Source organism: Rutidosis leptorrhynchoides, chromosome 1 (assembly GCF_046630445.1).
Source record: "Rutidosis leptorrhynchoides isolate AG116_Rl617_1_P2 chromosome 1, CSIRO_AGI_Rlap_v1, whole genome shotgun sequence".
Lineage (NCBI taxonomy): Eukaryota > Viridiplantae > Streptophyta > Magnoliopsida > Asterales > Asteraceae > Rutidosis > Rutidosis leptorrhynchoides.
The window spans coordinates 69,288,153-69,313,725 of NC_092333.1; the positions used below are offsets into that span (position 1 = coordinate 69,288,153).

General features: G+C 39.2%; 2 protein-coding genes and 1 pseudogene across 2 annotated transcripts; 1 reads left to right on the forward strand and 2 right to left on the reverse strand.

Moving 5' to 3' along the window:
- The first annotated feature begins 12,095 nt into the window (after positions 1–12,095).
- On the forward strand, positions 12,096–14,503 carry LOC139881478 (uncharacterized). The gene is made up of 3 exons (XM_071865970.1): positions 12,096–12,589; positions 12,765–13,282; positions 14,266–14,503. Exons 1-3 carry the CDS (start codon positions 12,221–12,223, stop codon positions 14,501–14,503), a joined length of 1,125 nt encoding a protein of 374 aa, XP_071722071.1. The 5' UTR covers positions 12,096–12,220.
- A 26-nt stretch (positions 14,504–14,529) lies between these two features.
- Positions 14,530–19,051, reverse strand: LOC139881576 (uncharacterized). Its single transcript, XM_071866051.1, has 8 exons — positions 18,808–19,051; positions 18,083–18,425; positions 17,709–18,028; positions 17,464–17,610; positions 16,532–17,056; positions 15,834–16,262; positions 15,432–15,755; positions 14,530–15,003 (listed from the first exon to the last, which is right to left on the reverse strand). The coding sequence occupies exons 1-8, from the start codon at positions 18,820–18,822 to the stop codon at positions 14,530–14,532; spliced, it is 2,577 nt and encodes an 858-aa protein (XP_071722152.1). The 5' UTR covers positions 18,823–19,051.
- Positions 19,052–20,506: 1,455 nt separating this feature from the next.
- Positions 20,507–25,094, reverse strand: LOC139881666 (auxin response factor 22-like; annotated as a pseudogene).
- Between the last annotated feature and the right edge of the window lie 479 nt (positions 25,095–25,573).

A 25,573-nucleotide genomic window follows, 5' to 3' on the forward strand; every position in this document is an offset into this window, starting at 1 on the left:
CGTTACGACTCGATTATTTAGCATGTGAAATCAAATTGTCAAGTTTCATGCAAGATACAAGTATATAAACAAGTTAGGAAGGTTGCAAAAATCATTTGGTTAAGTTTGACAAAAAGTCAAACTTTGGTCGGTCAAAGTCAACGAAAAAGTCAACACGTTCGGGTCGTTTCCCGAACTATTTTTCTGAGGTTTTTAATCATGTATGAGCATGCTAGGACAAGTTACATGTGAATCGGAGGTGCGTAGCATAGCAAACATTATTCGAAAATTGACCAAGTTGGACAGACCCAAACGGCGCGCCGCGCGGGTATATGGCGCGCCGCGCGGGTACCTGTGCAGAGAATTCTGGCAGTTTTTAAGTTTTATGCACGAACCTAACTTCAAACAATCACCATTTATGATCCGCAAACAATCAAGACAAGTATCTTATACCGTTGGGAAGGTAATTTGACGAGGAAAACAACTAAACACATTTCATCAATCAATCTACCTATTACAACAACCAAAACCGCATCTAATGCTTAACATTAACCGCATACAAGTTCATAAATGCGATTCAATGATTCGGGCAACCAATATACATGAATGATATGCCGTTTCGAAGGTAATCAAGCATACAATCCAACTAAACACTTACCAATAATAATCCATGGCATTCAATGCATCAAAAGTCCATTTCAAGTTCATCAAACCCTAACCCAAATTCACCAAAATCACTAATCAAGTTCATAAAGTTTTCTAAGGCAACCTACACATCAAATTGAAGCTAGTGATGCTAGTAACACAATTAAAACATCAACTTTTAACATCTAACAACATATGATCATCCAAAATTCAAGAACAACACACCAAAATTCAAGTTCATGCTAGTTACACTAAAACAACGAGATCGAGCATATAAATCATATATTCGTGTTAGACTTGAGCCATAGACACTAATTAACACTTTTATAAGTTAAAAACATCAAGAACACAAAATCTAGTGATTTTAGAAAGTTACCCAAATGAGATGAAGTTGGTACCAAAATGAAGAGGATGAAGAGAGGATCACAAATATGTAGTTTATTTTGTTGTAAGCCTCCTAGATCGAATTTAGATGATGATTGAATGAATTTGGTTTTGAGTGTGTGTTCTTGCTAGAGAGAAAGAGAGAGAGAGATGGAGGTGGAAATGAATGGGTGAAAGGGGTTTGACCCTTTGACCTAGTCAAGGGTTTGATCCCTTTGTCAAGTTTAGTCCCTCAACTTTCGTTCGGGTGCGGGAATTACCTAAACGAGATAATTTAAAACGCGTATCAACGGGAGATGTTATAAACATATAACGGACTTTATATTAGTATAACGGAAAAGTAAATGGAAAAAGGCGGGATGTTACATTACCTACTCCTTAAAAGAAATTTCGTCCCGAAATTTAAGTAGGCGTAGTAGTCGTTGTTTCTTCCTCGAGATCTTGCGTTTCCGAATTCACGAATAGATGAGGATACTTCCTTTGCATTTGATCTTGTCTTTCCCAAGTAAACTCGGGTCCTCTTTTGGCATTCCAACGAACCTTGACAATCGGGATTCGGCTTTGTTTCAATGTCTTGACGGAGGTGTCCACAATTTCAACCGGTTCCTCCACAAAATGAAGTTTGTCATCAATAGCAAGTTCTTCGAGAGGGATGACGATATCGGGTTCGGCAAGACACTTTTTCAAGTTAGATACATGGAAGGTAGGATGAACGGAATTCAATTGAGGCGGAAGATCTAAACGATAAGCAACGGTTCCAATACGCTCCAAGATTTCGAAAGGACCAATATACCGCGGATTTAGCTTCCCGCGTTTCCCAAAACGGATTACACCCTTCCAAGGTGCGACTTTTAACATTACTCGGTCACCGACTTGAAATTCAAGATCGTTGCGTCGTTTGTCGGTATAGCTCTTTTGACGACTTCGGGCCGTCCTAAGCCTATCTCGGATTTGAACGATTTTCTCGGTGGTTTCGTGAATGAGTTCGGGTCCGGTGATTTGCACGTCGCCTACCTCGGCCCAACAAAGAGGTGAACGACATTTGCGGCCATATAGCGCTTCAAAAGGTGCGGCTTTAATACTCGCGTGATAACTATTGTTGTAAGAGAACTCGGCGAGAGGTAAGTGCTTGTCCCAAGCTTTTCCGAAATCAACCACGCAAGCTCGTAACATGTCCTCTAAGGTTTGAATTGTACGTTCGCTTTGTCCATCGGTTTGAGGGTGATATGCGGTGCTCATGTCTAAACGCGTTCCCAACGCTTCTTGCAATGTACGCCAAAATCTAGAAACGAAACGGCCATCTCGGTCGGAGATAATCGATAAAGGTACACCGTGTCGGGCTACGATCTCCTTAATGTAAAGTTGTGCAAGTTTCTCCATTTTGTCCGTTTCTTTCATGGCAAGGAAGTGTGCGGATTTGGTGAGACGGTCAACAATAACCCAAATGGTATCATAACCGCCCGTCGTTTTTGGTAGCTTGGTGATAAAATCCATCGTTATCCTTTCCCACTTCCATTGCGGGATCTCGGGTTGTTGAAGTAGTCCGGACGGTCTTTGGTGTTCGGCTTTGACTTTGGAACATGTCAAACACTTGGAAATATAAGTAGCTACGTCCCTTTTGATGTTCGGCCACCAATATAGTTGTTTAAGGTCGTGGTACATCTTATTGGCACCGGGGTGAATCGAGTATCGTGACTTATGGGCTTCATCTAAAATAAGGCTTCGTAGATCCCCATAACTAGGCACCCAAATTCTTCCGGCGAAATATCGGAGTCCGGTTTCTTTAACTTCGAATCGAGAGGTGAGGACGTTCAAGTGTTCGAGAGAGATGTTTTCATCCTTGAGAGCCTCATCTTGGGCTACCCGAATTTGGCTATTAAGGTTGGTGTGAATGGTGATGTTTAAAGCTCGGACACGGAGAGGCACCGCTCTTTCTTTTCGACTTAAGGCATCGGCTACTACATTTGCCTTCCCGGGATGGTAACGAAGCTCGCAATCGTAATCGTTTAAGGTTTCAATCCACCTTCGTTGTCTCATGTTTAGTTGCTTTTGATCGAAAATGTGTTGAAGGCTTTTGTGATCGGTGAAGATAGTACTCTTGGTTCCATAAAGATAGTGTCTCCACATTTTAAGTGCAAAGACAACGGCTCCGAGTTCGAGATCATGTGTCGTATAGTTTCGTTCATGAATTTTGAGTTGTCGAGAAGCATAAGCAATGACTTTCGTTCGTTGCATCAATACACACCCAAAACCATGTTTTGAGGCATCGCAATATACAACAAAGTCATCATTGCCTTCGGGAAGTGACAAGATAGGAGCGGTGGTTAGCTTCGTTTTCAAGATTTGGAATGCGGATTCATGTTCGGTCGCCCAAATGAATTTCTTTCCCTTGTGAGTCAATGCGGTCAGAGGACGTGCAACCAAAGAGAAATTTTCGATGAATCTACGATAGTACCCGGCGAGACCCAAAAATTGACGAATGTGAGTAGGAGTAGTAGGAGTCTCCCATTTACTAATGGCTTCGATCTTTGTGGGATCGACTTTAATGCCTTGATCACTTACAACATGACCAAGAAATTGAACTTCCTTCAACCAAAATTCACACTTGGAGAATTTGGCATAAAGTCGTTCTTGTCTCAAGAGTTCAAGCACAAGTCGGAGATGTTGTTCGTGCTCTTCTTCATTTTTAGAATAGATCAATATATCATCGATGAACACAATAACGAATTTATCGAGATACGGTTTGCACACGCGGTTCATAAGATCCATGAACACCGCCGGTGCGTTAGTGAGACCAAATGGCATGACGAGGAATTCATAACTACCATAGCGAGTTCGGAAAGCGGTTTTGGAGACATCTTCCCCCTTAACCCTTAATTGATGATAACCCGAGCGGAGATCGATTTTCGAATATACACAAGACCCTTGTAGTTGATCAAAGAGGTCATCGATGCGAGGAAGAGGATATCGGTTCTTAACCGTCAATTTATTTAGTTCACGATAATCAATGCACATTCGTAGGGATCCGTCTTTCTTTTTAACAAACAAAATCGGAGCGCCCCAAGGTGAATGGCTAGGTTGGATAAAACCACGATCAAGTAGTTCTTGGATTTGACTTTGCAATTCTTGCATTTCGGATGGGGCGAGTCTATATGGTGCACGTGCTACGGGTGCGGCTCCCGGAATAAGATCGATTTGGAATTCAACCGGTCGATGAGGTGGAAGACCCGGCAATTCGTCGGGAAATACATCGGAAAAGTCACTAACAATTGGCACATCATCGATATGCTTCTCATCGGACTCGACTTTCTTAACGTGGGCAAGGATCGCAAAACAACCCTTACGGAGTAGTTTTCTAACTTTAAGGCACGAAATGAGATTGAGTCTGGTGCAACTCTTATCGCCATAAACAATCAAAGGTTCACCATTCTCGATAGGAATTCGGATTGCGTTAAGATCACAAAGGATGTGAGATTTCGTTTTGACTAACCAATTCATACCGATTATTACATCAAAGCTTCCTAGTTCCATGGGTATCAAGTCAATTTCAAATTCCTTACCCAAAATGTTTAACGCACACCCCCGGTAATATGTGTCGGCACTTAATAGTTTCCCGTTAGCCACTTCAATGGTATAAGGGGTATCTAATGGAAGAGGTGGAGTGCTAAAAGAATGAGTCAAAGTCTTGGATACAAAGCATTTATCGGCACCTGAATCGAATAAGCAAGAGACATACGAATTGTTGAGAAGAAACGTACCCGTGACTAGTTCAGTGTCATCCCGGGCTTCCTCGGTGTTGATGTTAAAAGCTCGGCCGCGCGTGTTGGGGTTATCTTTCTTCTTTGGGCATGCATTTCTATAATGACCCGTTTGGCCACATTCGTAACAAGTGCCCGTCTTTGGTGCATTGGGCCACTTTCGAGCGACGGGAGTGGCACTTTTACAATCGTTGGCCTTATGACCAATTCCTTGGCACCGATGGCAAATTAGCTTACTACATTCGCCAAAGTGATGTTTGTTGCATTTGTTGCAAAAAGGTAGATTCCCGGCATAACCCTTCTTGCCGTCGAAAGTGAAAGATTTCTTGGCAAAGTTGTTGTTGCTTGATTGGGAGGGTTCCCACTTTCTTTTGTTGCCGCCCGATTTATCCTCGGCCTTAGGTGCCGGAACTACGATTTCGTCAACCATTTCAATTAGTTGGCGAGCCATGTTCATAGCGGCTTGATGAGTAGTGGGTTTGGATGACATCACCCCTTGTTTGATGCTTTTTGGAAGACCGAGCATGTAGAGCTCAATCCTTTGAGATTCGGGGTTAACAAGATTAGGACACATCAAGGATAGTTCGGCGAAGCGTTGATTATAAGTTTTAAGATCGTTCCCGACCGCTTTCAAAGCTCTTAGTTCTTCCTCAAGCTTTCGGGTTTCTTCGCGCGGAAAATATTCAACAATCATCTTTTCCTTTAGATCGGCCCAAGAGAGGGCATGAGCTTCATCGGTACCCACCGATTGTACATAAGTATTCCACCATGTAAGAGCGACACCGGCGAAGGTGTGAGTGGAGTATTTGACCTTGTCTTGGTCCCGACAACCGCTTATGCTAAAGACGGCTTCCGTTTGCTCAAACCATCGGGTGAGCACGACCGGTCCCCCGGTTCCATCAAAGGTGTGAGGTTTGCACCCCATGAAAGCTTTATAAGAGCATCCCTCGTTTGAGTTTCCGGCTCCATTGTTGTTGTTGTTGTTGTTGTTGTTGTTGTTGTTGTTGTGGTTGTTATTATTATTGTTGTTGGATGAGTGACCGGCCATGGCCGCATCTACGGCGGTAGCTATCATCCGTTCGAGAGCTTGTTCGGGAGTTTCATTGCGGCGTACACGACGAGGAGCCATTGTTCCTTCAAGACACAAGAATATCATTGATTAGTATTCTCAATAATACTAACCGTGATATAGAATAAAGATAAAGAGAAGTTTTTCCTCGACTCGCCTTAAATTCTTTATGTCATAATGTCGGAACGTTCATATGAGTCACCGTAATATAATCCCGGAAATTATATTACCCTGATTCATATGTGCATTCGACATCATTTCATATAGTCAAGGTGGCGTGTCAATCAAATTAAACAACGTGAGATTAAGATGAACTAAGAGTAGATATGAGTAGAAGCGTTCGAGTATAAATGCACAAGTAGTCAAGTAATTCCTACTTCAAGTCTATATGCCGGTTGTAGTCTAGACTCACCAATGTACCCTATGACTCGGGGTTGACACTAATGAACTCTAAATCCCTACAACCAACGCTCTGATACCATCTGTAGCGACCCGACCAAATCATCATTGACGGCGCCGTCTACTTAGGTCCCGTTACGTGGTCATAAGTCTTTAAAACAACGTTTGACCAAAAGATATGTCGCATTCATTTCAAATGTAAAGGTTGTTCAAGTTTACAAGAATAGTTCCACCACAAGTTACGATACGAAGTTTTAAGTACAAATGAAACTTATGCGACACAATTTAAGAGTATTCAAAAGACGCTCCATCTATGCATGTATACTCGACATCCAATGCAAGTATCAAAATAATGAGCGGAAGCATGTATCATGTATCGTTCAAGGACCTGAGAAAAACATAGAAATCTGTCAACGAAAACGTTGGTGAAATCATAGGTTTAAGTAAGTAAGTACAAGTGAACCACAAGATTTGCATCAATGAAATAATAGTAATACATTCCAAAAGTTTGTTTCACGAGCACCCAATTATCAAAGCTTAACATTCCTTCCATTGTATACCCCATCACTTAGTGCTAGAACAAACACTGATTCTCGAAAATATATTTCATCCGTAGACGGTAGCGAACCGTCAAAGATGAGGGTTGTCAACCCATATGGCCATATAACATAAGTTCTCGCTTACACCCGGCAAGTGTAACTAATGATAATCGAATTGAGGATTTTTGTTCTAAACTCGTATGTAGAATGTTTGTTTTCCCGTTCTTGTGTTCACTTAGTTCAAAAGAATCGTTTATGTTTTCTCATCCCAAATATAAGTTCAAAAAGAGTAAAAGTGGGACTATGATCTCACCTTGAGTGCAAGAGTTAATAAAGTACTTCAACAAGTAGACGCGTGCAAAGACAAAGCTAGTCTTGACCTAAACATATAGGTTGTATCAATAACGGTAAACACAAACGGTCAAAGATGTTCAATTAGTCCTATGGCTCGTTACGACTCGATTATTTAGCATGTGAAATCAAATTGTCAAGTTTCATGCAAGATACAAGTATATAAACAAGTTAGGAAGGTTGCAAAAATCATTTGGTTAAGTTTGACAAAAAGTCAAACTTTGGTCGGTCAAAGTCAACGAAAAAGTCAACACGTTCGGGTCGTGTCCCGAACTATTTTTCTGAGGTTTTTAATCATGTATGAGCATGCTAGGACAAGTTACATGTGAATCGGAGGTGCGTAGCATAGCAAACATTATTCGAAAATTGACCAAGTTGGACAGACCCAAACGGCGCGCCGCGCGGGTATATGGCGCGCCGCGCGGGTACCTGTGCAGAGAATTCTGGCAGTTTTTAAGTTTTATGCACGAACCTAACTTCAAACAATCACCATTTATGATCCGCAAACAATCAAGACAAGTATCTTATACCGTTGGGAAGGTAATTTGACGAGGAAAACAACTAAACACATTTCATCAATCAATCTACCTATTACAACAACCAAAACCGCATCTAATGCTTAACATTAACCGCATACAAGTTCATAAATGCGATTCAATGATTCGGGCAACCAATATACATGAATGATATGCCGTTTCGAAGGTAATCAAGCATACAATCCAACTAAACACTTACCAATAATAATCCATGGCATTCAATGCATCAAAAGTCCATTTCAAGTTCATCAAACCCTAACCCAAATTCACCAAAATCACTAATCAAGTTCATAAAGTTTTCTAAGGCAACCTACACATCAAATTGAAGCTAGTGATGCTAGTAACACAATTAAAACATCAACTTTTAACATCTAACAACATATGATCATCCAAAATTCAAGAACAACACACCAAAATTCAAGTTCATGCTAGTTACACTAAAACAACGAGATCGAGCATATAAATCATATATTCGTGTTAGACTTGAGCCATAGACACTAATTAACACTTTTATAAGTTAAAAACATCAAGAACACAAAATCTAGTGATTTTAGAAAGTTACCCAAATGAGATGAAGTTGGTACCAAAATGAAGAGGATGAAGAGAGGATCACAAATATGTAGTTTATTTTGTTGTAAGCCTCCTAGATCGAATTTAGATGATGATTGAATGAATTTGGTTTTGAGTGTGTGTTCTTGCTAGAGAGAAAGAGAGAGAGATGGAGGTGGAAATGAATGGGTGAAAGGGGTTTGACCCTTTGACCTAGTCAAGGGTTTGATCCCTTTGTCAAGTTTAGTCCCTCAACTTTCGTTCGGGTGCGGGAATTACCTAAACGAGATAATTTAAAACGCGTATCAACGGGAGATGTTATAAACATATAACGGACTTTATATTAGTATAACGGAAAAGTAAATGGAAAAAGGCGGGATGTTACACCACTTTTACTCTTTTATACTTACATTGGGATGAGAAAACATAAACGTTTCGTTTTACAAAGTGAACACAAGTACGAAAACAAACATTCTACGTACGAGTTAGAACAAAAATGCCTCAATTCGATTATCATTAGTTACACTTGCCGGGTGTAAGCGAGAACTTATGTTGTATGGCCATATGGGTTTGACAAACCCTCATTCGGACGGTTCGCTACCGTTATGCGGATGAAATATATTTTCGAGAATAAGTGTAGGTTCTAACACTATGTGTATGGGGTAACGTTAGTTAAGCCTTGATAATTGGGTGCTCGTGATAACAAATTTTAGAATGGTTTACTATTATTTCAACGTTATAAATCTTGTAGTTCAACTTACTTACTTACGTACTCACTTACTAAACCTATGATTTCACCAACGTTTTCGTTGACAGATTTTCTATGTTTTTCTCAGGTCCTTGAACGATATGTGTTACATGCTTCCGCTCACTATTTTGATACTTGCTTGGATGTCGAGTATACATGCATACATGGAGCGTCTTTTGGCTTTACATTAAATTGTGTCGCATGGGTTACATTTGTACTTAAAACATTGTAACGTAACTAGTTGTCGAACTACTTTTGTAAACTTGAAACATCTTTACATTTGAAATGAATGCGACATATTTTTTGGTCAAACGTCATTTTAAAGACTTATGACCACGTAATGGGACCTAAGTAGACGGCGTCGTCAATGACGATTTTGTCGGGTCGCTACACCAGAAGTGTCTACTACTTTTCAAAATATTTCTCTCTCAACTTTAATTGTAAATATTTTTTTGTATTATATAATATTTAATGAAAATTATATGAATGGAAACACATTTAAAACTCAATTCATTCATATAACTTTTATTAATTATTATATAATACAGATAAAAATATTTATAATCAAAGTTGACAACTAAAGACTTTAAAAAGTCAACAAGAAACACTTGTAGTGGAACGGAGGGTGTAATATAATATATAGTTCAGGGATCTAATGATAATTTTTTAGTAAAGAGAACTATGAGAACTTTTGAGGTCGAACAAAATATGAAGGTTGACAAAAATGATGAAGTCGAACATTTTTTGAGATGCATATGAAATCACGTTTTTGTTATACATTATGGTTTTTGTTGTATAAAATCTTTAAGTCGAACAAAAAAAGTTGAAGTCGTACAAAAAAAAGTCGTTTTTTGTTTTACACTTTTGTTTTACAACTCTGAATTCGAACAAATAAAACTGAAGTCGAACAAAACAACATTGTTCTACAATTCCTGAAGTCTAACAAAAATGGTTGAAGTCGAACAAAAATGACTGAAGTAGAACAAAAATGGCCGAAATCCAACCAAAAAAAAAAAAAAAAAAAAATCCTTATTCTACGATTCCTAAAGTCTAACAAAAATGAATGAAGTCGGCAAAAATGGAGTCCTCAGGTTTTCTCCAAATTGAAGTTCTCATTGAATTTATGATATATATAATATATAATATGGAGTATAATTAATATATTCAATTAAATTAATAGTTTAATTATTAAATTATACTCTGTATAAAAGTTTTCTGCATTTTAACGATAATTATTAGTTCCGTCGTTATAAAAATTTCTTAAGTATATAATTATCTTTATTATCGTTACTTTTAGACAGAAATTACATGGGAGGTACATGTGATTTGTGCAAAAGTACTAATCTGGTTTGAAAGTTTTTATTTATATGAAAAACTTTGTCCTTAATGAGAAGATTAACATTTAAGCTTCATTTTGATCAGTGGTGAAAACAGAATTTGTTTCACCCAGGGCGATTTTTTTTTTTTAAATCATAGCAACTTTTTTGGGTATGATACGGAGGTTTTTGGGCAAAATATGGAAGTTTTTGGGCAAAATATGGAAGTTTTTGGGCAAAGTTTGAAGGTTTTTTGGCAAAATTTGAAGGTTTTAGGGCAAAATATGGAGTCTTTGAGGCAAATTTTTTTTTTCCCTGAGAGCAAAATTGAAAAATTCTAAACTTTTACACTGAAAATTGCAAATTCACTCGGGCGACTACCCCCTCTGTCCCTTAGTGGTTCCGCCTCTGATTTTGATCCAACATTTATTAAACTTCACTTATGTTCTTGAATATTTTTTTACATTTGCTACGATTAAGAGTACTCCATAGGCTAAGCAATGTTGAGGCCCAATATGAAGAGGTGAGCCAAATCTGATAAGAACGGCACATTAATGAGTAATTCACTAAAGGGTCAATCACCAAAATACCCATTTTTTTGGCCTTTTCTGAGCTGGAACCCCCTTTTTTTTTTTTTTTGAGAATTTGCCCGCGCAAGGCGCAAGTATCTTTAGACCTTGCGACCTTGCGGCTTGCGCCTTTGCGTGTAAACGCAAGGCGCAAGGATAAGGGCTTGCGTCCTTGCGTCCTTGCGCCTTGCGCCTTATCAGAATGGATTTTTCCTGATTTCTGGATAAGATTTTTTTGGATTCTTTGTACCTTTACAGATAAGATTATGTACCTGTCTATTTAATGAGGCTAGAACTCCAGATTAATAATTTTATTTTACTTCATTTTCAAAAAGATCAAGTCATTAGAGCATCGTTAAGGTACCAACTTTTATCTATTTTTTCACTAATTTGTGTCTTAATGAGCTGTAGTAATGATGAAGCATTTGTTGTTCATGTATGTTGTGGAGGTAATTTTGAATTTGTTAACAACATACCTATGTATCTGCCTCTTGACTGTTTTAGAACCAGATTAAAACTACCACTTGCTCCACAAAAACCAATAAATCGAAGAGTATTGTTAAGGAAAATTCTCAAAAAAATTGAATTGCCACCTAATGCACCTGTTTCGCTAAGATATATTGATAATAATCATATTTTTGATATTACTGATGATCATGAAGATTTTTTTGAGTTTTTAAAACACGCTGTCACAAACGAGCCTATTGATATTTATGTTGTCGACAAAGTTAGAATGCTTCAACCCGGACAAAATTCACAAACACACCAGCCCCAACAAAATCCACAAACACACCATCTCCAACAAAACCTCCGGATTCTCGAGTCTCAACCAAACAAACAAACTCACCATCTGCAAAAAGAACAGGATGAAATACACAATTCCGAACCAAACCTCGAAACACACTATTCGGAAGAAAAACAGGCTGAAATACCACCTCCAAACACAGAAGAATTTGACTTCTTCAACCATGGCGCCGAGAACGTGTGTAAAATAAAAAAAATAGAGAACCCGTTTATACCTGTTGTTGGGTCTAGTGAATCGGATGAAGCAAGTGACGAGGAAGATGAAGATGAAGAAGATGAAGAAAAACAAGATGTATTCTGGAATATGCCAACTCTACACAGTCAGCAAGATGAAGAAAACCCAGAATTTACGACCCCAATTCCAACCACGTATCAGGTATTTAATTTGGTCAAAGTTCGTCAAACGTTTTCGAACAAGGAAGAATTCCTAAACCAGCTATTTACAAAATGCCTTGAAGAAAACTTTCAAATAAAGCCTGTAAAGTCAGACAAATCTCGGTACACCGCTAAATGTGTGTTGCCAAATTGTGAGTGGAAATGTAGTGCATACAAAATAAGACACACTGAAAACTTTATGGTTAAAAAGTTGCATGACGTACACACTTGCTCACGCACACAAATTATGGGAAACAATAAACATGCTACTAAAAAGGTGTTGGGTAGTATTCTTATGGATTCGTTCAAGGCTGCTAATCGAGAGTATAAACCAAAAGATATACGTGATGATGTAGCTAATCGGTTTAGAGTGAGTGTATCATACAATCAAGCATGGAGGGCCAAGTGTCAAGCAATAGAGATGTTACGTGGCAGTAGTGATGACTCCTTTAGAATGCTTCCCATTTACCTTCATAACCTTAAGATCCACAACCCGGGGACCATCACCAATTTGGTTACCGATAAAGAAAATAAATTTGTGATGTGTTACATGTCCATTGGAGTAGTTGTAAGTAAATATATTTTAGCAAAAACCACCTTTTAATATGTACACCATACGCAAAGGCGCAAGGGTCACCTTGCGCCAACTAATACGCAATGACGCAATAAAAACCTTGCGCCTTGCGTATGGTGTATGAGGTCTTTATTAATAATATTTGATTTACTGTGAAAATTTCATGCAGATTCGATCATTTGTGCAACATGTCCGCCCGATAATCATCGTCGATGCTGCACATTTAAAGGGTGGGTACCTGGGTACTAATTTAGTTGCTGTTGCGATGGATGGCAATAATGGAATTTTGCCATTGGCTTATGGAATTGGTGAAGGCGAGACAAACAGTGTTTGGTCATGGTTTTTTGGTAACCTAAGAGATCATTTAATGAGTTATGGTATGGTTGATCGTATGTCAGAGATTACTTTTATTTCTGATCGTGCTGCTTCAATAGCACACGGCATTGCAAACGTGTTTCCGGAAGCATTTCACGCTCATTGTGCACGTCATTTATTCATGAACATCAAAACTAAATCCAACAAGATGAAATTCTTCGAATGGCACTTTTGGAAAATGGTTAAGGCGTACCGTGCGTCGGATTTTCATGATCATCTGGATGTATTTCGAAGGAGATTGAAAGCGTCTTATAAAGTTCTATGTGAGGATGGTATCAATAGATGGTCCAGAAGTCAATCTACTCATATTAGGTATTCATACCTTACAAGCAACAGTGTAGAGTCTATAAACTCTCTATCAAGACATGCTCGTAAACTACCCGTTTGCATGTTGTTCGAATTTTTTCGTTGTTCAATACAGGATTGGTATTTCAAACATCGCAACAAATCAGTTAGTCTTACTTCACCGGTTACTCCATATGTTGAACGTAAGCTAGCTAAGAGGACGGACAAATCAAGAAGATGGCGAGCATTTCCATCGACAAATGATCTAATAGAGGTACATGATGGACGAAAAAATGGGTTGGTTAATCTACAAGATAGAACTTGTTCATGTGGTCAATGGCAATTATCAGGCATACCCTGCGGTCATGTGATTGCATCAGCACGACACTTCGGAGTGGAGGATATTAGTTGTTATGTATCACATTGGTTCAGCACTCAAACATACATAAATACGTATTCCGAACACATTCTTCCTCTCCCCCATCGGTCTGAATGGTCGGATCCGGTTCCCGGGATTTTGCAACTTGTACACCCCCCAGTTCTAAAGAAAAGACAACCTGGACGTCCTAAAGGTAAAAAACGCATTCCTTCAAAAGGTGAAGAAACTTCAAAAAAAGTAAGAACTTGTAGTCGTTGCAAAGAACCAGGTCATTCTCGATCAACATGCCCAGCTGCTTATGACCGAACAGGTGAATCAACTTCTCAACGGGCAAGAAACACAACCTCGAAGGCGAAAGAGACAGTCGAACCATCTCAAGCTTATCAATCTCAGTTTTATCCAACGTACAATTTAGGTAGTAATTAGTTCCTAGAATACGTTTATTTTCAGGAACAAATTAAGGTGTGATGTCTTCCATTGTTGTAATATTTTTTAATTAGTATTTTATGATGTGGTTTCGTGTGTTACTTCATATGTTATAATATTGAATGCACAAGCTAGTGTTACAAGAATAATAAAAATTTTGTGGCGCAAGGTCGCAAGATGAACCTTGCGTGTGTTTCAAAAATAGGCGCAAGGACGCAAGAAGAACCTTGCGCCTGCTTAATAAAAAGGCGCAAAGACGCAAGAATCACCTTGCGCCTGCTTCTAAATACGAGGCGCAAGGCCGCAAGAAGGACCTTGCGTCTACGGCTATTACGGGACGCAAGGTCGCAAGGTCTGATTACACACCTTTGCGCCTTCAAAAATACAGTTACGGACCTGTTCACAGTTTACAACATTTACAGTTTTATACACAAATTACATAATTAACTACAGTTTTCAAAATAAAACCTCAGTTACCAACTTTTGCTTTCTCTTTTGGTGGGGGTTCCTGGGTATCAAAGCGTGCACGAAAGAAGGTCTTGGCCATTCTCACTCTGTAGTCTTCTGCGGCCTTTTTAGGATCTCCAATGTTTGGGATTTCATCCCACCCAAAGATCACCCTCTCCATATGGATGCAGACCCAAACACCACAGTCCCCATTACCTCCACCTTGCACCGGCACGACTGGTGCTGCCTCGGTCATGAACTCGATGCTCTCCTTGTTTTCCAAGTAGTCAACAATCTGGGAGTCTTGCTTTTGGTTAAAGTAATCAATTGCTCTTAAGTATACAGGCAATTGATCTCCCAGATCTTTGGTGAGCTTGACAATTTCTTGATCAACATGACCGGGCAAACTATCGTACACCAATATCTTCTGTTCCTCCAAGTTCAACACAATCAGAATAAAGTGTTGAGCATCGTAAAAGTGAACGGGGATCAAAATCTGCAAAAAACATACACAATATTAGCTAAACTGTAATAGGCGCAAGGACGCAAGACCATACCTTGCGCCTGCAGAATGGAAGCAAGGACGCAAGACTAAAGGGCGCAAGGACGCAAGGACAACCTTGCGTCAACCAGAAACAACAGGCGCAAGGACGCAGGGACAACCTTGCGTCAAACCTAAAACACAAGGCGCAAAGACGCAAGTCACACCTTGCGCCTGTGCCAGAACACCTAAAAAGACCAGGCGCAAAGACGCAAGACTGAACCTTGCGCCTGTGCCAGAACACCTCAAAACACCAGACGCAAAGACGCAAGGAAAACCTTGCGTCCAACCTAAAACACCAGGCGCAAGAACGCAAGACTTAACCTTGCGCCTGTTCCAGAACACTTCAAAACCTAAAATTTGTATTGGGAATTAAAACATACCTTATCACAATAGGCCCAGGATGGATATAGCTCATCACTACCATCCCCTAATCCAATCAAATACATATAATCAGGTGGATTCTCCCCTGTGATTGCTACTTCTCCTCTTTTCTCCGCTTCTTTCCATTTCTCTTCCTCCCTTTGTGTATCATCATAATAGGACTGAAACGCTGCAAGGCTAGAAAGGAAACCCAATGGCATGACAGTCCATCGAGAACTACACGCAAACGAGTCGGTCGGGATAATAGGAGTGGAATACTGGCTTGCTCGGGGGAGAACCCTCTGACGATATCTCAACATAAGTGTAGCCCATCCATCAATATGCTACAATTGTGATAAAACAAATAAGCATGAAACTTACTTAGTTTTCCAAGAATGGAAACAAATAAGCGAGCAACTTACTAAGTTTTCCAAGTATCCGGAATATCCAAGACCAAGTAACCTGATCCAAAACTCAGGTGTGAGGTATATAAAATTTTCGTTCTGAAAAATGAACATGCACCGCGTTTCTTGCTTACTATCCACCATACTCTTCGGATCTTTTGCAGGCCCAACGTGCTTTCTACCATCTCTCCAAGCATTGGGTGGTGGTGGTAGTAGAGTTCCTTGATCATTCACTAGCCTGTCTACCATCGACCAAATTTCCTCGTCATTAACCCAATCCTTTTGGGACCGTTTACGCTTTTTCACAATCGGAGCAACAACATCTTCTTCAACAATAGGGTGGGGTTCTTCTTCAACAACACCCTGTTCTTCAGTATCGAGATTAACAACCTCCTCAGCCTCAGACACCCTCAGCCTTTTCACTTTGCGAGCAACATCATCTGACAGCTGTGAATTATAGAAAGTCAGGAAAAAAGGCGCAAGGGCGCAAGATAACCCTTGCGACACACGCAAGGACGCAAGGTATGACCTTGCGCCATTTATGTAACATAGGCGCAAGGTCGCAAGACCATACCTTGCGCCTGTTTGTCAAAACAAGCGCAAGGACGCAAGACATGACCTTGCGCCTACTTTTAACAAACACAGCCTGTTTATTCTCGATAATTAATGACAAAACTGCAAGTTTAAGGTAAAAAAAAATGTAATTAAAGATATACCTTCTCGATTGGTTTTCTGTATCCCGGTGTTGTGAAAGGGGAGCTTAGTACACGCGTTGGTCGTCGATCTCTCATTCCACGTCTAATCCGTTGAGCTGATTTGTCGTTTTCATTGTCTGAGAAGGATCGACCAAGTAACTCCTCATCTTGATTTTGCTCTTGTTCTGATATTCGTTTCTCTTGTTCAGATATACGTCTCTCGTGATCATTTATTTGCGTTCTACACTCTTGCAGCTCCTTCTCTTGCCTATCCATCCGTTTCACCAAAGACATGTATAATTCCTTTGCATCAGTAGATAAGTTTGATTGAGTCTGAGATTGAGACTGAGATTGAGATTGAGATTGAGACTGTTCTCCACCACCATGTTCCTCATTGACAGGTTCATCTTCAACAGGTTCTTCAACTTCCTCATCCACTTCCGTCCCATCAAAGTATTGGCAACTTTTTAACCACCATTGACATCCACTCTCAACATCAGTGGGATGCAGAGTACGAAAAGGTCGTTTATTCTTCGGACAATCATCCTGTACAACAGCAGCAAAAGTTAAATCCAAAGGCGCAAGGACGCAAGACCAACCTTGCGCCTCGTAAATGATGACGCAAGACTACTCTTGCGTTGACCATAAGACGTTAGCTGAAGGCGCAAGGACCCAAGGACAAACCTTGCGTCCCGGAAACAAACACGCAAGCCGTGAACCTTGCGTGTTACGTCATCAGTAACCAAGCGCAAGGTTGGTCTTGCGTCCTTGCGCCTAATTACTGATGACGCAAGACTACTCCAGGCGCAAGGTCGCAAGAACGAACCTTGCGCCTTGGTCACGCAAGGACGCAAGATATATCTTGCGCCCATCACAGAACCCATTTTATCCTAAATCCTTACTCTGTATTCTTCCAGCACCAACAAAACTTTTATGTTAAAAACAACACTTACCATAACGTTTAGTAGATGCAGGTAATCAGTGACTGAAAAAGTCTCAGCCGATGAACGTTTCCAAAATAAGGCCCTCGGTACTCCATTTTTGTCTGTCTTGTGGGCAAAACTTTTAATTGTTCGTCGATATGCCTCGAGAATCCAAATCTACAAAATTAGTTAAATAAATAAGGACGCATAAAAAAATAATATACGATTCAAATGTAGAGGTATTAACCAAATCTACCAAACTTGTTTATTTTTACCTTAAATGACCACATAAAACCGACCAAAGTATAACCCTTTCCCACCTCTAACTGACTTTCCCGAGCTTGAAATCCATCTTTAACTACGGGGTAAGTGGCATCCCAAATACGATTACCCCACGGGTAGTCATTCAATTTAGCAAAGTCTTCGACTAGCCATAGGTATTTTTTGCTCACCACATGAATCCCTTGCTTACCCATAAACGCTCTCTCCACAATCAAAATAATGGCTAGTCGCACGACATCATCATCACTAACCACAAAATCAGCACCATCATATAAAAGCTTTTGGATATCGGTAATTGTAATGTTTGAATTAACTTTACGATTTGGGAAACAACGTCATCTAATCGGTGGTGTTTCTACATCATAACTTCTGGGAATGTAATGTGCCATGTCCGTGCGACGACTAAACTTAAACCCCGTGATGAGACAAAATTCCCGCCTACTAAATCTAATTTTGAAATTCGGACGGAAACTAAACCATATTTCCTCATCATCAGCAGGGTACTTTTCATCTATTCCTATCGGTCGCTCACTCTTTCTTTGGAGCATTGCATGTACAAGGCCCGGATCATTGCCGGTGTAAGAAAGATCTAGCCAAGGACCAAAACAAGTTCCCCTAAAATTTTTTTGTTGATTCTCAGTCATTGATGCCTTTAGTTGAGGTATAACATTAAGCATATTCTTCATCGTCAACTTCGCCTCAACATATCCCTGAAACAGACAGTTTTTCAGAAGAAAAATACAGGCGCAAGGACGCAAGTCGCACCTTGCGTCTCGTGTATCACACAGGCGCAAGGACGCAAGACGTGCCTTGCGCCAGCTACTAGGGACAAAACGCAAGGACGCAAGACTTTCCTTGCGCCTATACCAGATTCTAGTTTTAAGCCCTAAAACAATCGTGTTCCAGTTTTTATAAAATGTTAGCTTCCAAATACTGTAACTTTAACAAATCTAGCAACACTATAAGTGAGTTTTGCATCACCAAGCTCGTTGAAGCATTTCATCGAACACTTGGTGTGCAACAAAAATTATATATCATTTTCGACATAGAAATGGAGTAATCGAACGGAGATAGTTGAAAGGAAACACTTACCTGTTCTTGTGACATATTGATCACGTTTTTTGTCGGTTTTTTTTCTCTTCCTTTTTCTCAATCGTGGTGGTGATGGTGATGCTAATGGAGGCGGTGATGGTAATGGTGGTGAGATGTACTGATGGCGGTGGTGCTGGCGATGGTGGTGGTGGTGGTGGTGATGTGGTGAGTCTCAGAAGAAAGGTCGCAAGGGTAGACGGGTCGCAAGGGGGTCGCAAGTGCAAGGTTCTTTGTAATCGCCGTCGGTCGCAAAGTGGTCGCAAGAGCTGAGTGTCGGGGTGTGTGTGTGTGTATGTGGTGTCTGATTTCTATATTTGACCTAATTTTTTAACACAAGGACGCAAGGCGCAAGGACGCAAGGCGCAAGAACGCAAGTCGCAAGGTCTCTTGCGCCTTGCGCGGGCATTTTGTCAAGGTTTTTTTTTTTGGGTACCAGCTCAGAAAAGACCAAAAAAATGGGTATTTTGGTGATTGACCCTTCACTAAAAGAAGTTCACTAAGGGTAAGGTCTAAGAGTGACTCACGATCATATGTTACATCTTCAATATTAAAAAATGTATTCCTTCTGCTCTTATTTTATTGTGTACTAATCAATTTTATAATATCTCAAATTAATTATTCATTTTCATTTTCACATATAGATAAGAATAATTAGGTTTAAACCATGTGATTTTTGTTCAAGACAATAAGATTGAAACATAGGGAGCATCAATATAATGTTATCATTTAATAAAAATGTTTATGTTTATTAAATATTTTGGTTAAAATTTTAATTCAAATAATAATTTATTTGAATGTTTTGATGATAAAAACTCATGTTATTTCTTAATTATTGAATTATGTAATATGTAATAGGTTACCCAAAAGTCCAACTGATGTGCATTAGACCATTTGCAGTGGTGACGGGATGATGGGACGTGATGGAGCGTTTTTGTGAGGTATAGTGCTGATTCGGCAAAGGTGATGGCGTGATGGAGTTTGTAGTGGTAGGCGTGATAGTAGTGTGATAGGACAATATGTCCTACGTTTTCATTTTTTTTTTCATTTTTTATTTGAGTTATTTATTATTAGTTTTAATATACTAATTAAATTAATATCTAATTTTATTCTTTTTGTAACAGTATTATTTATATTTATGTTGTAGTTTTTATTTTTTTCAAGTTTAGAGTTTAAATGTAAATTTATACAAAGTCTAGGGTGAAAAAGTGTAAATTTGTTTATCTTCTCCAATAGATAGATTCGTAAATTTGTTTCAACGGTTTCTTTCATTTTTCTTCAACATTTTCTTTCAATCTTCAAAAATTCGTTTCCTTCAATCTATAATCTTCAAAATAGAAAACAAAAAAGAAAAAAAGAAACAAGAAAAATCATGTATCAACCAATCAAAAACAATCAAAGCTCGTTCACGCTCGGTGATGGAACGATGGCGCCGTCGGTTTTTGCCACCCATCACGCCCCACAGTGGGGCGATGGTGGCGTGATGGTGGTGTTTTTGAGGCCACCACGCTGCACTACGAATGGTATTATGGCATGATGTGTGAGCTGTGCTGCAGACTGCTAACCGCCAGCGACGGAGCTTGAACGCTAACAACGAGGGGGCCATAAAAACTCAATCAAAACATGTAATTTCTTATATATAAATAAAATCCATAAAATTCAAAATAACGTAGACATGATGATTAATGGTGGATAAAAAAAACTACAACTCAGCTCGACGACCCTTAAGGTCCTTAAACTCATCAATTACAGACTCAGAATCAAACATTTCTGCAATTTCTCTTTCAATATAAACCACCAAGTTAGAAGAAAGAAAATCATCTGACATTTTATTACGAAGCCGATTCTTAATAATGTTCATTGCTGAAAATCCCCTCTCGGTTGTTGCAGTGGAAACCGGAAGTGTCAAAATTAGTCGCGTTAATCTTTCAATCAAACCATACGGTTCACACTTCTTACTTTCTACAAGGAACCTACATAGCCCAGAAATAGATGAAATGCCACTCAGCTTTCGATTCTTTGACTTCTCGGCATTATACAACTCAAACTCATACCTCAATAGAATCATTTCATGTTCAGTAAAATCCGTGGGATAATATTTCTCAACAAGAGAGCAAATTTGGTCAATATTCAACATTTCAGAAGCTTTTCTAGGGACTAAAGCAGAACTAAGAGTTACTAACTCTGTGGCTTTATCATCAAATCTACTAGCCAACTCATGTAATTGTTTGTGATTTAATAATCTAATTAGTTTATTTTAACTTTTAATAATAAAAAATGATTAATAAACAAGTAGATTTTCAAATTTTAATTTGATGGGGCCAAGGTTTAAACTTTAACATATTTAGTCCTTAAAATTATAAAAATTGCTAGTAACCACATAACTTTTTGGGGGGACCATGGCACCCCCTGCCCTTACAATCCTCCGTCGTTGCTAACCGCTAACACCACCTCAATTGGTCACAAGTGATCGAATGTATTTACATGTGGGGACATACTATCTTCTATCTTCTATACTAATCAATTCAAAGACTAATGTAACAGTACTCATCATCTTGCGTCTATAATTTGTCTGAAACTATAAAACCAACATAACATGGAGGTGGTCAAGCACGTGTGCTGTTTGTGATTTTATTTCATGTTATACACATATACTATTGTGATCAAACAGTAGCAATCACAAAACATTTGGATGTATTGTTATTATGGGGTGTAGATGTATAGCCAACAAACCATAAAAATGAACTTTTTAAGAGAAACATATCACCTGCAAGCCTGAAGCAACAACGTTATATTGTTAACCTAGAGTAACAAAACGTTGTATGCAACACAAAGATCATATTAGGCATCATCTCAACATCTAGCTTTTTACAATAAGAATATAGCTAACATAAGCGTCTTTACGGTCCCAAGGCTCAAGCAATTGTTTTCGTTTTCAGGTATTTAAACCAGAAAAATCAATAACAGTCTTAACAAAAGTCAAACACGACATTACTAGTAAAACAGATGGTCAAATGTGCCTGTCGGGTTTGCAGTGTCGAGGCCATATCCAGCAGTTTGTGGTATAAAGTGAGTGACTGTAGTCAACAGAAGTCAAACATGACATTTTTTTGCAAATATGGTGATTCAGCAGTTTGCAGATCTGTATTCCAGTTTCTGCAACAAAACCAACAAAATAAAATGAGATATTGCTGTAACATGCAATTAGCATTATGCAGATTATATGCCTCCAAAAATGAAGTATTATGTGCTAAGCTTTATGTGCATTTAACAGTGAACAATGATGTTACCAAAAGGCATTAGTGATATGTACCAGAATAGAGATAGACTATACCTAAATTGGTTCATCACCAACTCGTTTGACCTCATCCGTTAAATCTATATATGGCAGATGCGTAGAATTATCGGACGTTTGGATTCCAGAAGAAATTGACAACGTGCCCTCAAATTCTTCATGAGAAAGGTCAACGTGTATCGGTTGACCAAATAATGAAAACAAAGGTGGATTCACTTTCTCATCATCATCATCATCATCATCATCATCACAATTGGCATCCATGGGGGAATGTGTAAGATGTGCATCGAGTTGCTTGAGAGTGGAAGGAAAAAGACCCAATGTAAGTCCGGTATCTAATAAAGGAATGCTAAACCGAGCATGACTGGTTCCCGGACTATTAGGCCCACGAGGATTGCTTGAAAAGGACGAATTAGAATAGTCGGCCTGAGGTAAATCGAGAGGTTCGGGTAATCGTCGCCGCTTCTTTCTTTGCCTTGACACCGGTTCAACCAGCCATGGACTTACTCGGTTCACATTTTGGTGCAACAGATCTGGTTCATCCCAGCTAACCTGCATCAATTGTAAATAGCATATGGTAAACTTGAGGGTGTTAAATAAGTGAGGGTGCGTTTTATAAAACTGAATGATTCAGAGTTTTGAATAGTTCAAAGGCTATGAATCAATATTGTTCTTAATGAAAATTCCCTGTTTGATAAGAACAATGAATCAACACTCTGAATGAGATAAAATTACCATTTTAACCTTGTGTATCATTTAGTGCATAATAAGTGTATATGACCATATACTAGTATCATTAAGTTACCTGTAGAAGTCGCCATGGAGAATTTGGCCAGTGAATTGGATCAGCCACTTCAACAGATGAAACAGTTCCTTCGAACCATCTTAAACATGATAATCCCTCTGTTTCAAAAAGCATTTTAAATCTCATTCCAACACACCACTGTCTGCTTAACGAATCAGTCAATAAAGAAGCCTTCACACAAAAATCTGGTCTGCTTGCACGAGGGTAAAATGTTACCTCAAACGGCTGTCCATTAGCAGCAAGAAACGTGGCTTCAATCACATCATCAGGACAACAAATGTGACCACTTTTAGCACGTCTGATTCCAACACAAACATGTCGATTCTCAGTCCTCACAAACACGACCAAATCCCCAGCAACCAGTTTTTTCTGCTTAACAAATGTGGTCCATCCAGTAGTCAAAAGATGCCTTTTAGGAGTCCCACTATAGATATGCCTGAACTTCCAAATCTAACCATGAACATCCTTAGTTATAATAGTTTGAACTGGCGGATCAACTGAATAATCCAAACGAGGAAAAACAGTCTTCACACAACACCGTGGGACCGTAAACCCATTGCACACATCAGATCGAGTTAACGTTTTCGCAAAACAAATTGGTTTCTCAAAAGAATCAGATCCGTTATGTTAGGAAACCCGATTAGGTGAGCCCAAACAAGACAAGATAACCCAAGTTATCTAACCCACTTCCAACAAACGAAAAATATAGTGATAATCGTAACACAAGCAAGAATGATAAAAACACGGGAATTTAACGTGGTTATATGCAATCGTTTGTGATTGCTTTAGTCCACGGCCAACCAAAGAGTGTTCTTATTGATTAAATTTCGTGGTGGTGAGTTTACAATGAGTTATAATCAGGAACATTTATAGGAGAACAAGAATACATAAGCATGCTTCAAGTAATCATCAACTAGCCATCTTGATCCTCTTTACACCCTTGTATTAGCATGATCACAGCTCTAAAACAAGGTGTAAAGTAGCCCACATGCACCTAAAGTGACAACTTGGACAACCAAATACGGATCCCATGTGCAAAAGTTGATCAACATGCTGACAGCTCACTGCCAGACAACGTGCGCGCCGTGCACTCTTGATTCTTCGAGCAAACCTTCTGATCAAGTTTCACCTAGTGCGCGCAGGGTGCGCGCCGCGCACCATCACCGCGCACCATCATTTTTCTCTGTTTTTGCACTGTTTTGCTCTGTTTCACGCTTACCGAAATCTGCAAAATCCGTGCAAGTGATTAAACAGTTTTTAGTGACACTTTTTTTTTTCCAGCTTTTGTTTAAATGTCTCCACACCTCAACAAATCTCCCACTTGGAGACTTTTAACAAACTCAATCTTCGTAAACTCGCCTAATCTAACCAAGAACATTAAATACCATTTACACACCGCCAAACGCCATTTGGGTCCTCCAATTACCGTTTAGAACACGCACCTCAACTCACGGATGAGTAGACTTTCGATATAAGGTCTTCAATGCTACTTGTTAGACTTCAAACATTATTATCCCACAATAACAACTTTGACCTACTAATTACACCTCCTTCCGTTGAGCTATAATTTGATCACCATGTTACTTGCTTGGGAAAATAAAACACAAACAACAACTCCTCTTTGGATTTGACACATATCTCCTTACACTAGGAGATAACGGGTCGTTTGAGTCCGACCCGACTCAATTAACCCCGCGCACCATCATTTTTTTTCTGTTTTTGCACTGTTTTGCTCTGTTTCACGCTTACCGAAATCTGCAAAATCCGTGCAAGTGTCTCCACACCTCAACACGTTACTCGCCCCAACCAAAACGGGTCGTTTTAGTGACACTTTTTTTTTTTTTTTCCAGCTTTTGTTTAAATGTCTCCACACCTCAACACGTTACTCGCCCCAACCAAAACCCCATCTTGTTCAACATCATCATTTACTATAGGAACCAGCCTAATCTTAGCATAAACTTCATCAGTTACCAAATCAGCCATAAACTTCACATCAATCACCTTACAAAGAAAGGAAAACGGAACTTTACCTATCCGACTAAAATCTACATTACTAAGTGTATGTTCAGCATGACCTTGAGGAAAATAGTACACGTTCGAATTTGGTAAAGGCATTTGAATCATCCTACCAGCACACCCGTGCCATAGCTCAATGTTTACACCTGCAACCTTCTCTACCTCTAATTCCATACTTTCCGGTACGTTGCTTTTCGATCTATAGATCCCTAACTATCAGAATATATCCTCTAACAACTAAAATATACAAAATCAGCCCCTCAACTGGTTTCTTCCTTTTTCAATTCTCAGTAATTGCTACTGTAAGCAAATAAAATTACAGCAAATGATCAGATAAACTCAAATTAATAAATAAATCATCCACAACGCTACAACTGTACTATCATACATAATACTTAGCCATGAAAGACACATAAACAATATGAATATGCGCGCATATATCAAGTGTCCATATTATATGCACATATACTGTCCGTATTCATATATGCACACATACTGTCTGTATACATATATGCACATATATCGTACATATATAAGGTAATTGCGAAGTAATTATCTACGAAATTAGGTCAACGAAAATGAATATAGTACGTAGTGCTTGCGTTAACAGTACACATAGTTGAAATTGAAGATAAGCTGAAACCGTAATGATT

Bases quoted from the DNA above. Each gene is read 5' to 3' on its own strand.
- LOC139881478 (XM_071865970.1), top strand. From the start codon at position 12,221: ATGGTTAAAAAGTTGCATGACGTACACACTTGCTCACGCACACAAATT. The intron at 12,590-12,764 runs GTAAGTAAATAT...AATTTCATGCAG, and splicing joins ACATGTCCATTGGAGTAGTT to ATTCGATCATTTGTGCAACA. The intron at 13,283-14,265 runs GTATTCATACCT...TTTCAAAAATAG, and splicing joins AGTCAATCTACTCATATTAG to GCGCAAGGACGCAAGAAGAA.
- LOC139881576 (XM_071866051.1), bottom strand. The intron at 18,029-18,082 runs GTTATGATGTAG...CAAATCGTAAAG, and splicing joins GGCACATTACATTCCCAGAA to TTAATTCAAACATTACAATT. The intron at 16,263-16,531 runs GTATATCTTTAA...TATAATTCACAG, and splicing joins ACAGAAAACCAATCGAGAAG to CTGTCAGATGATGTTGCTCG.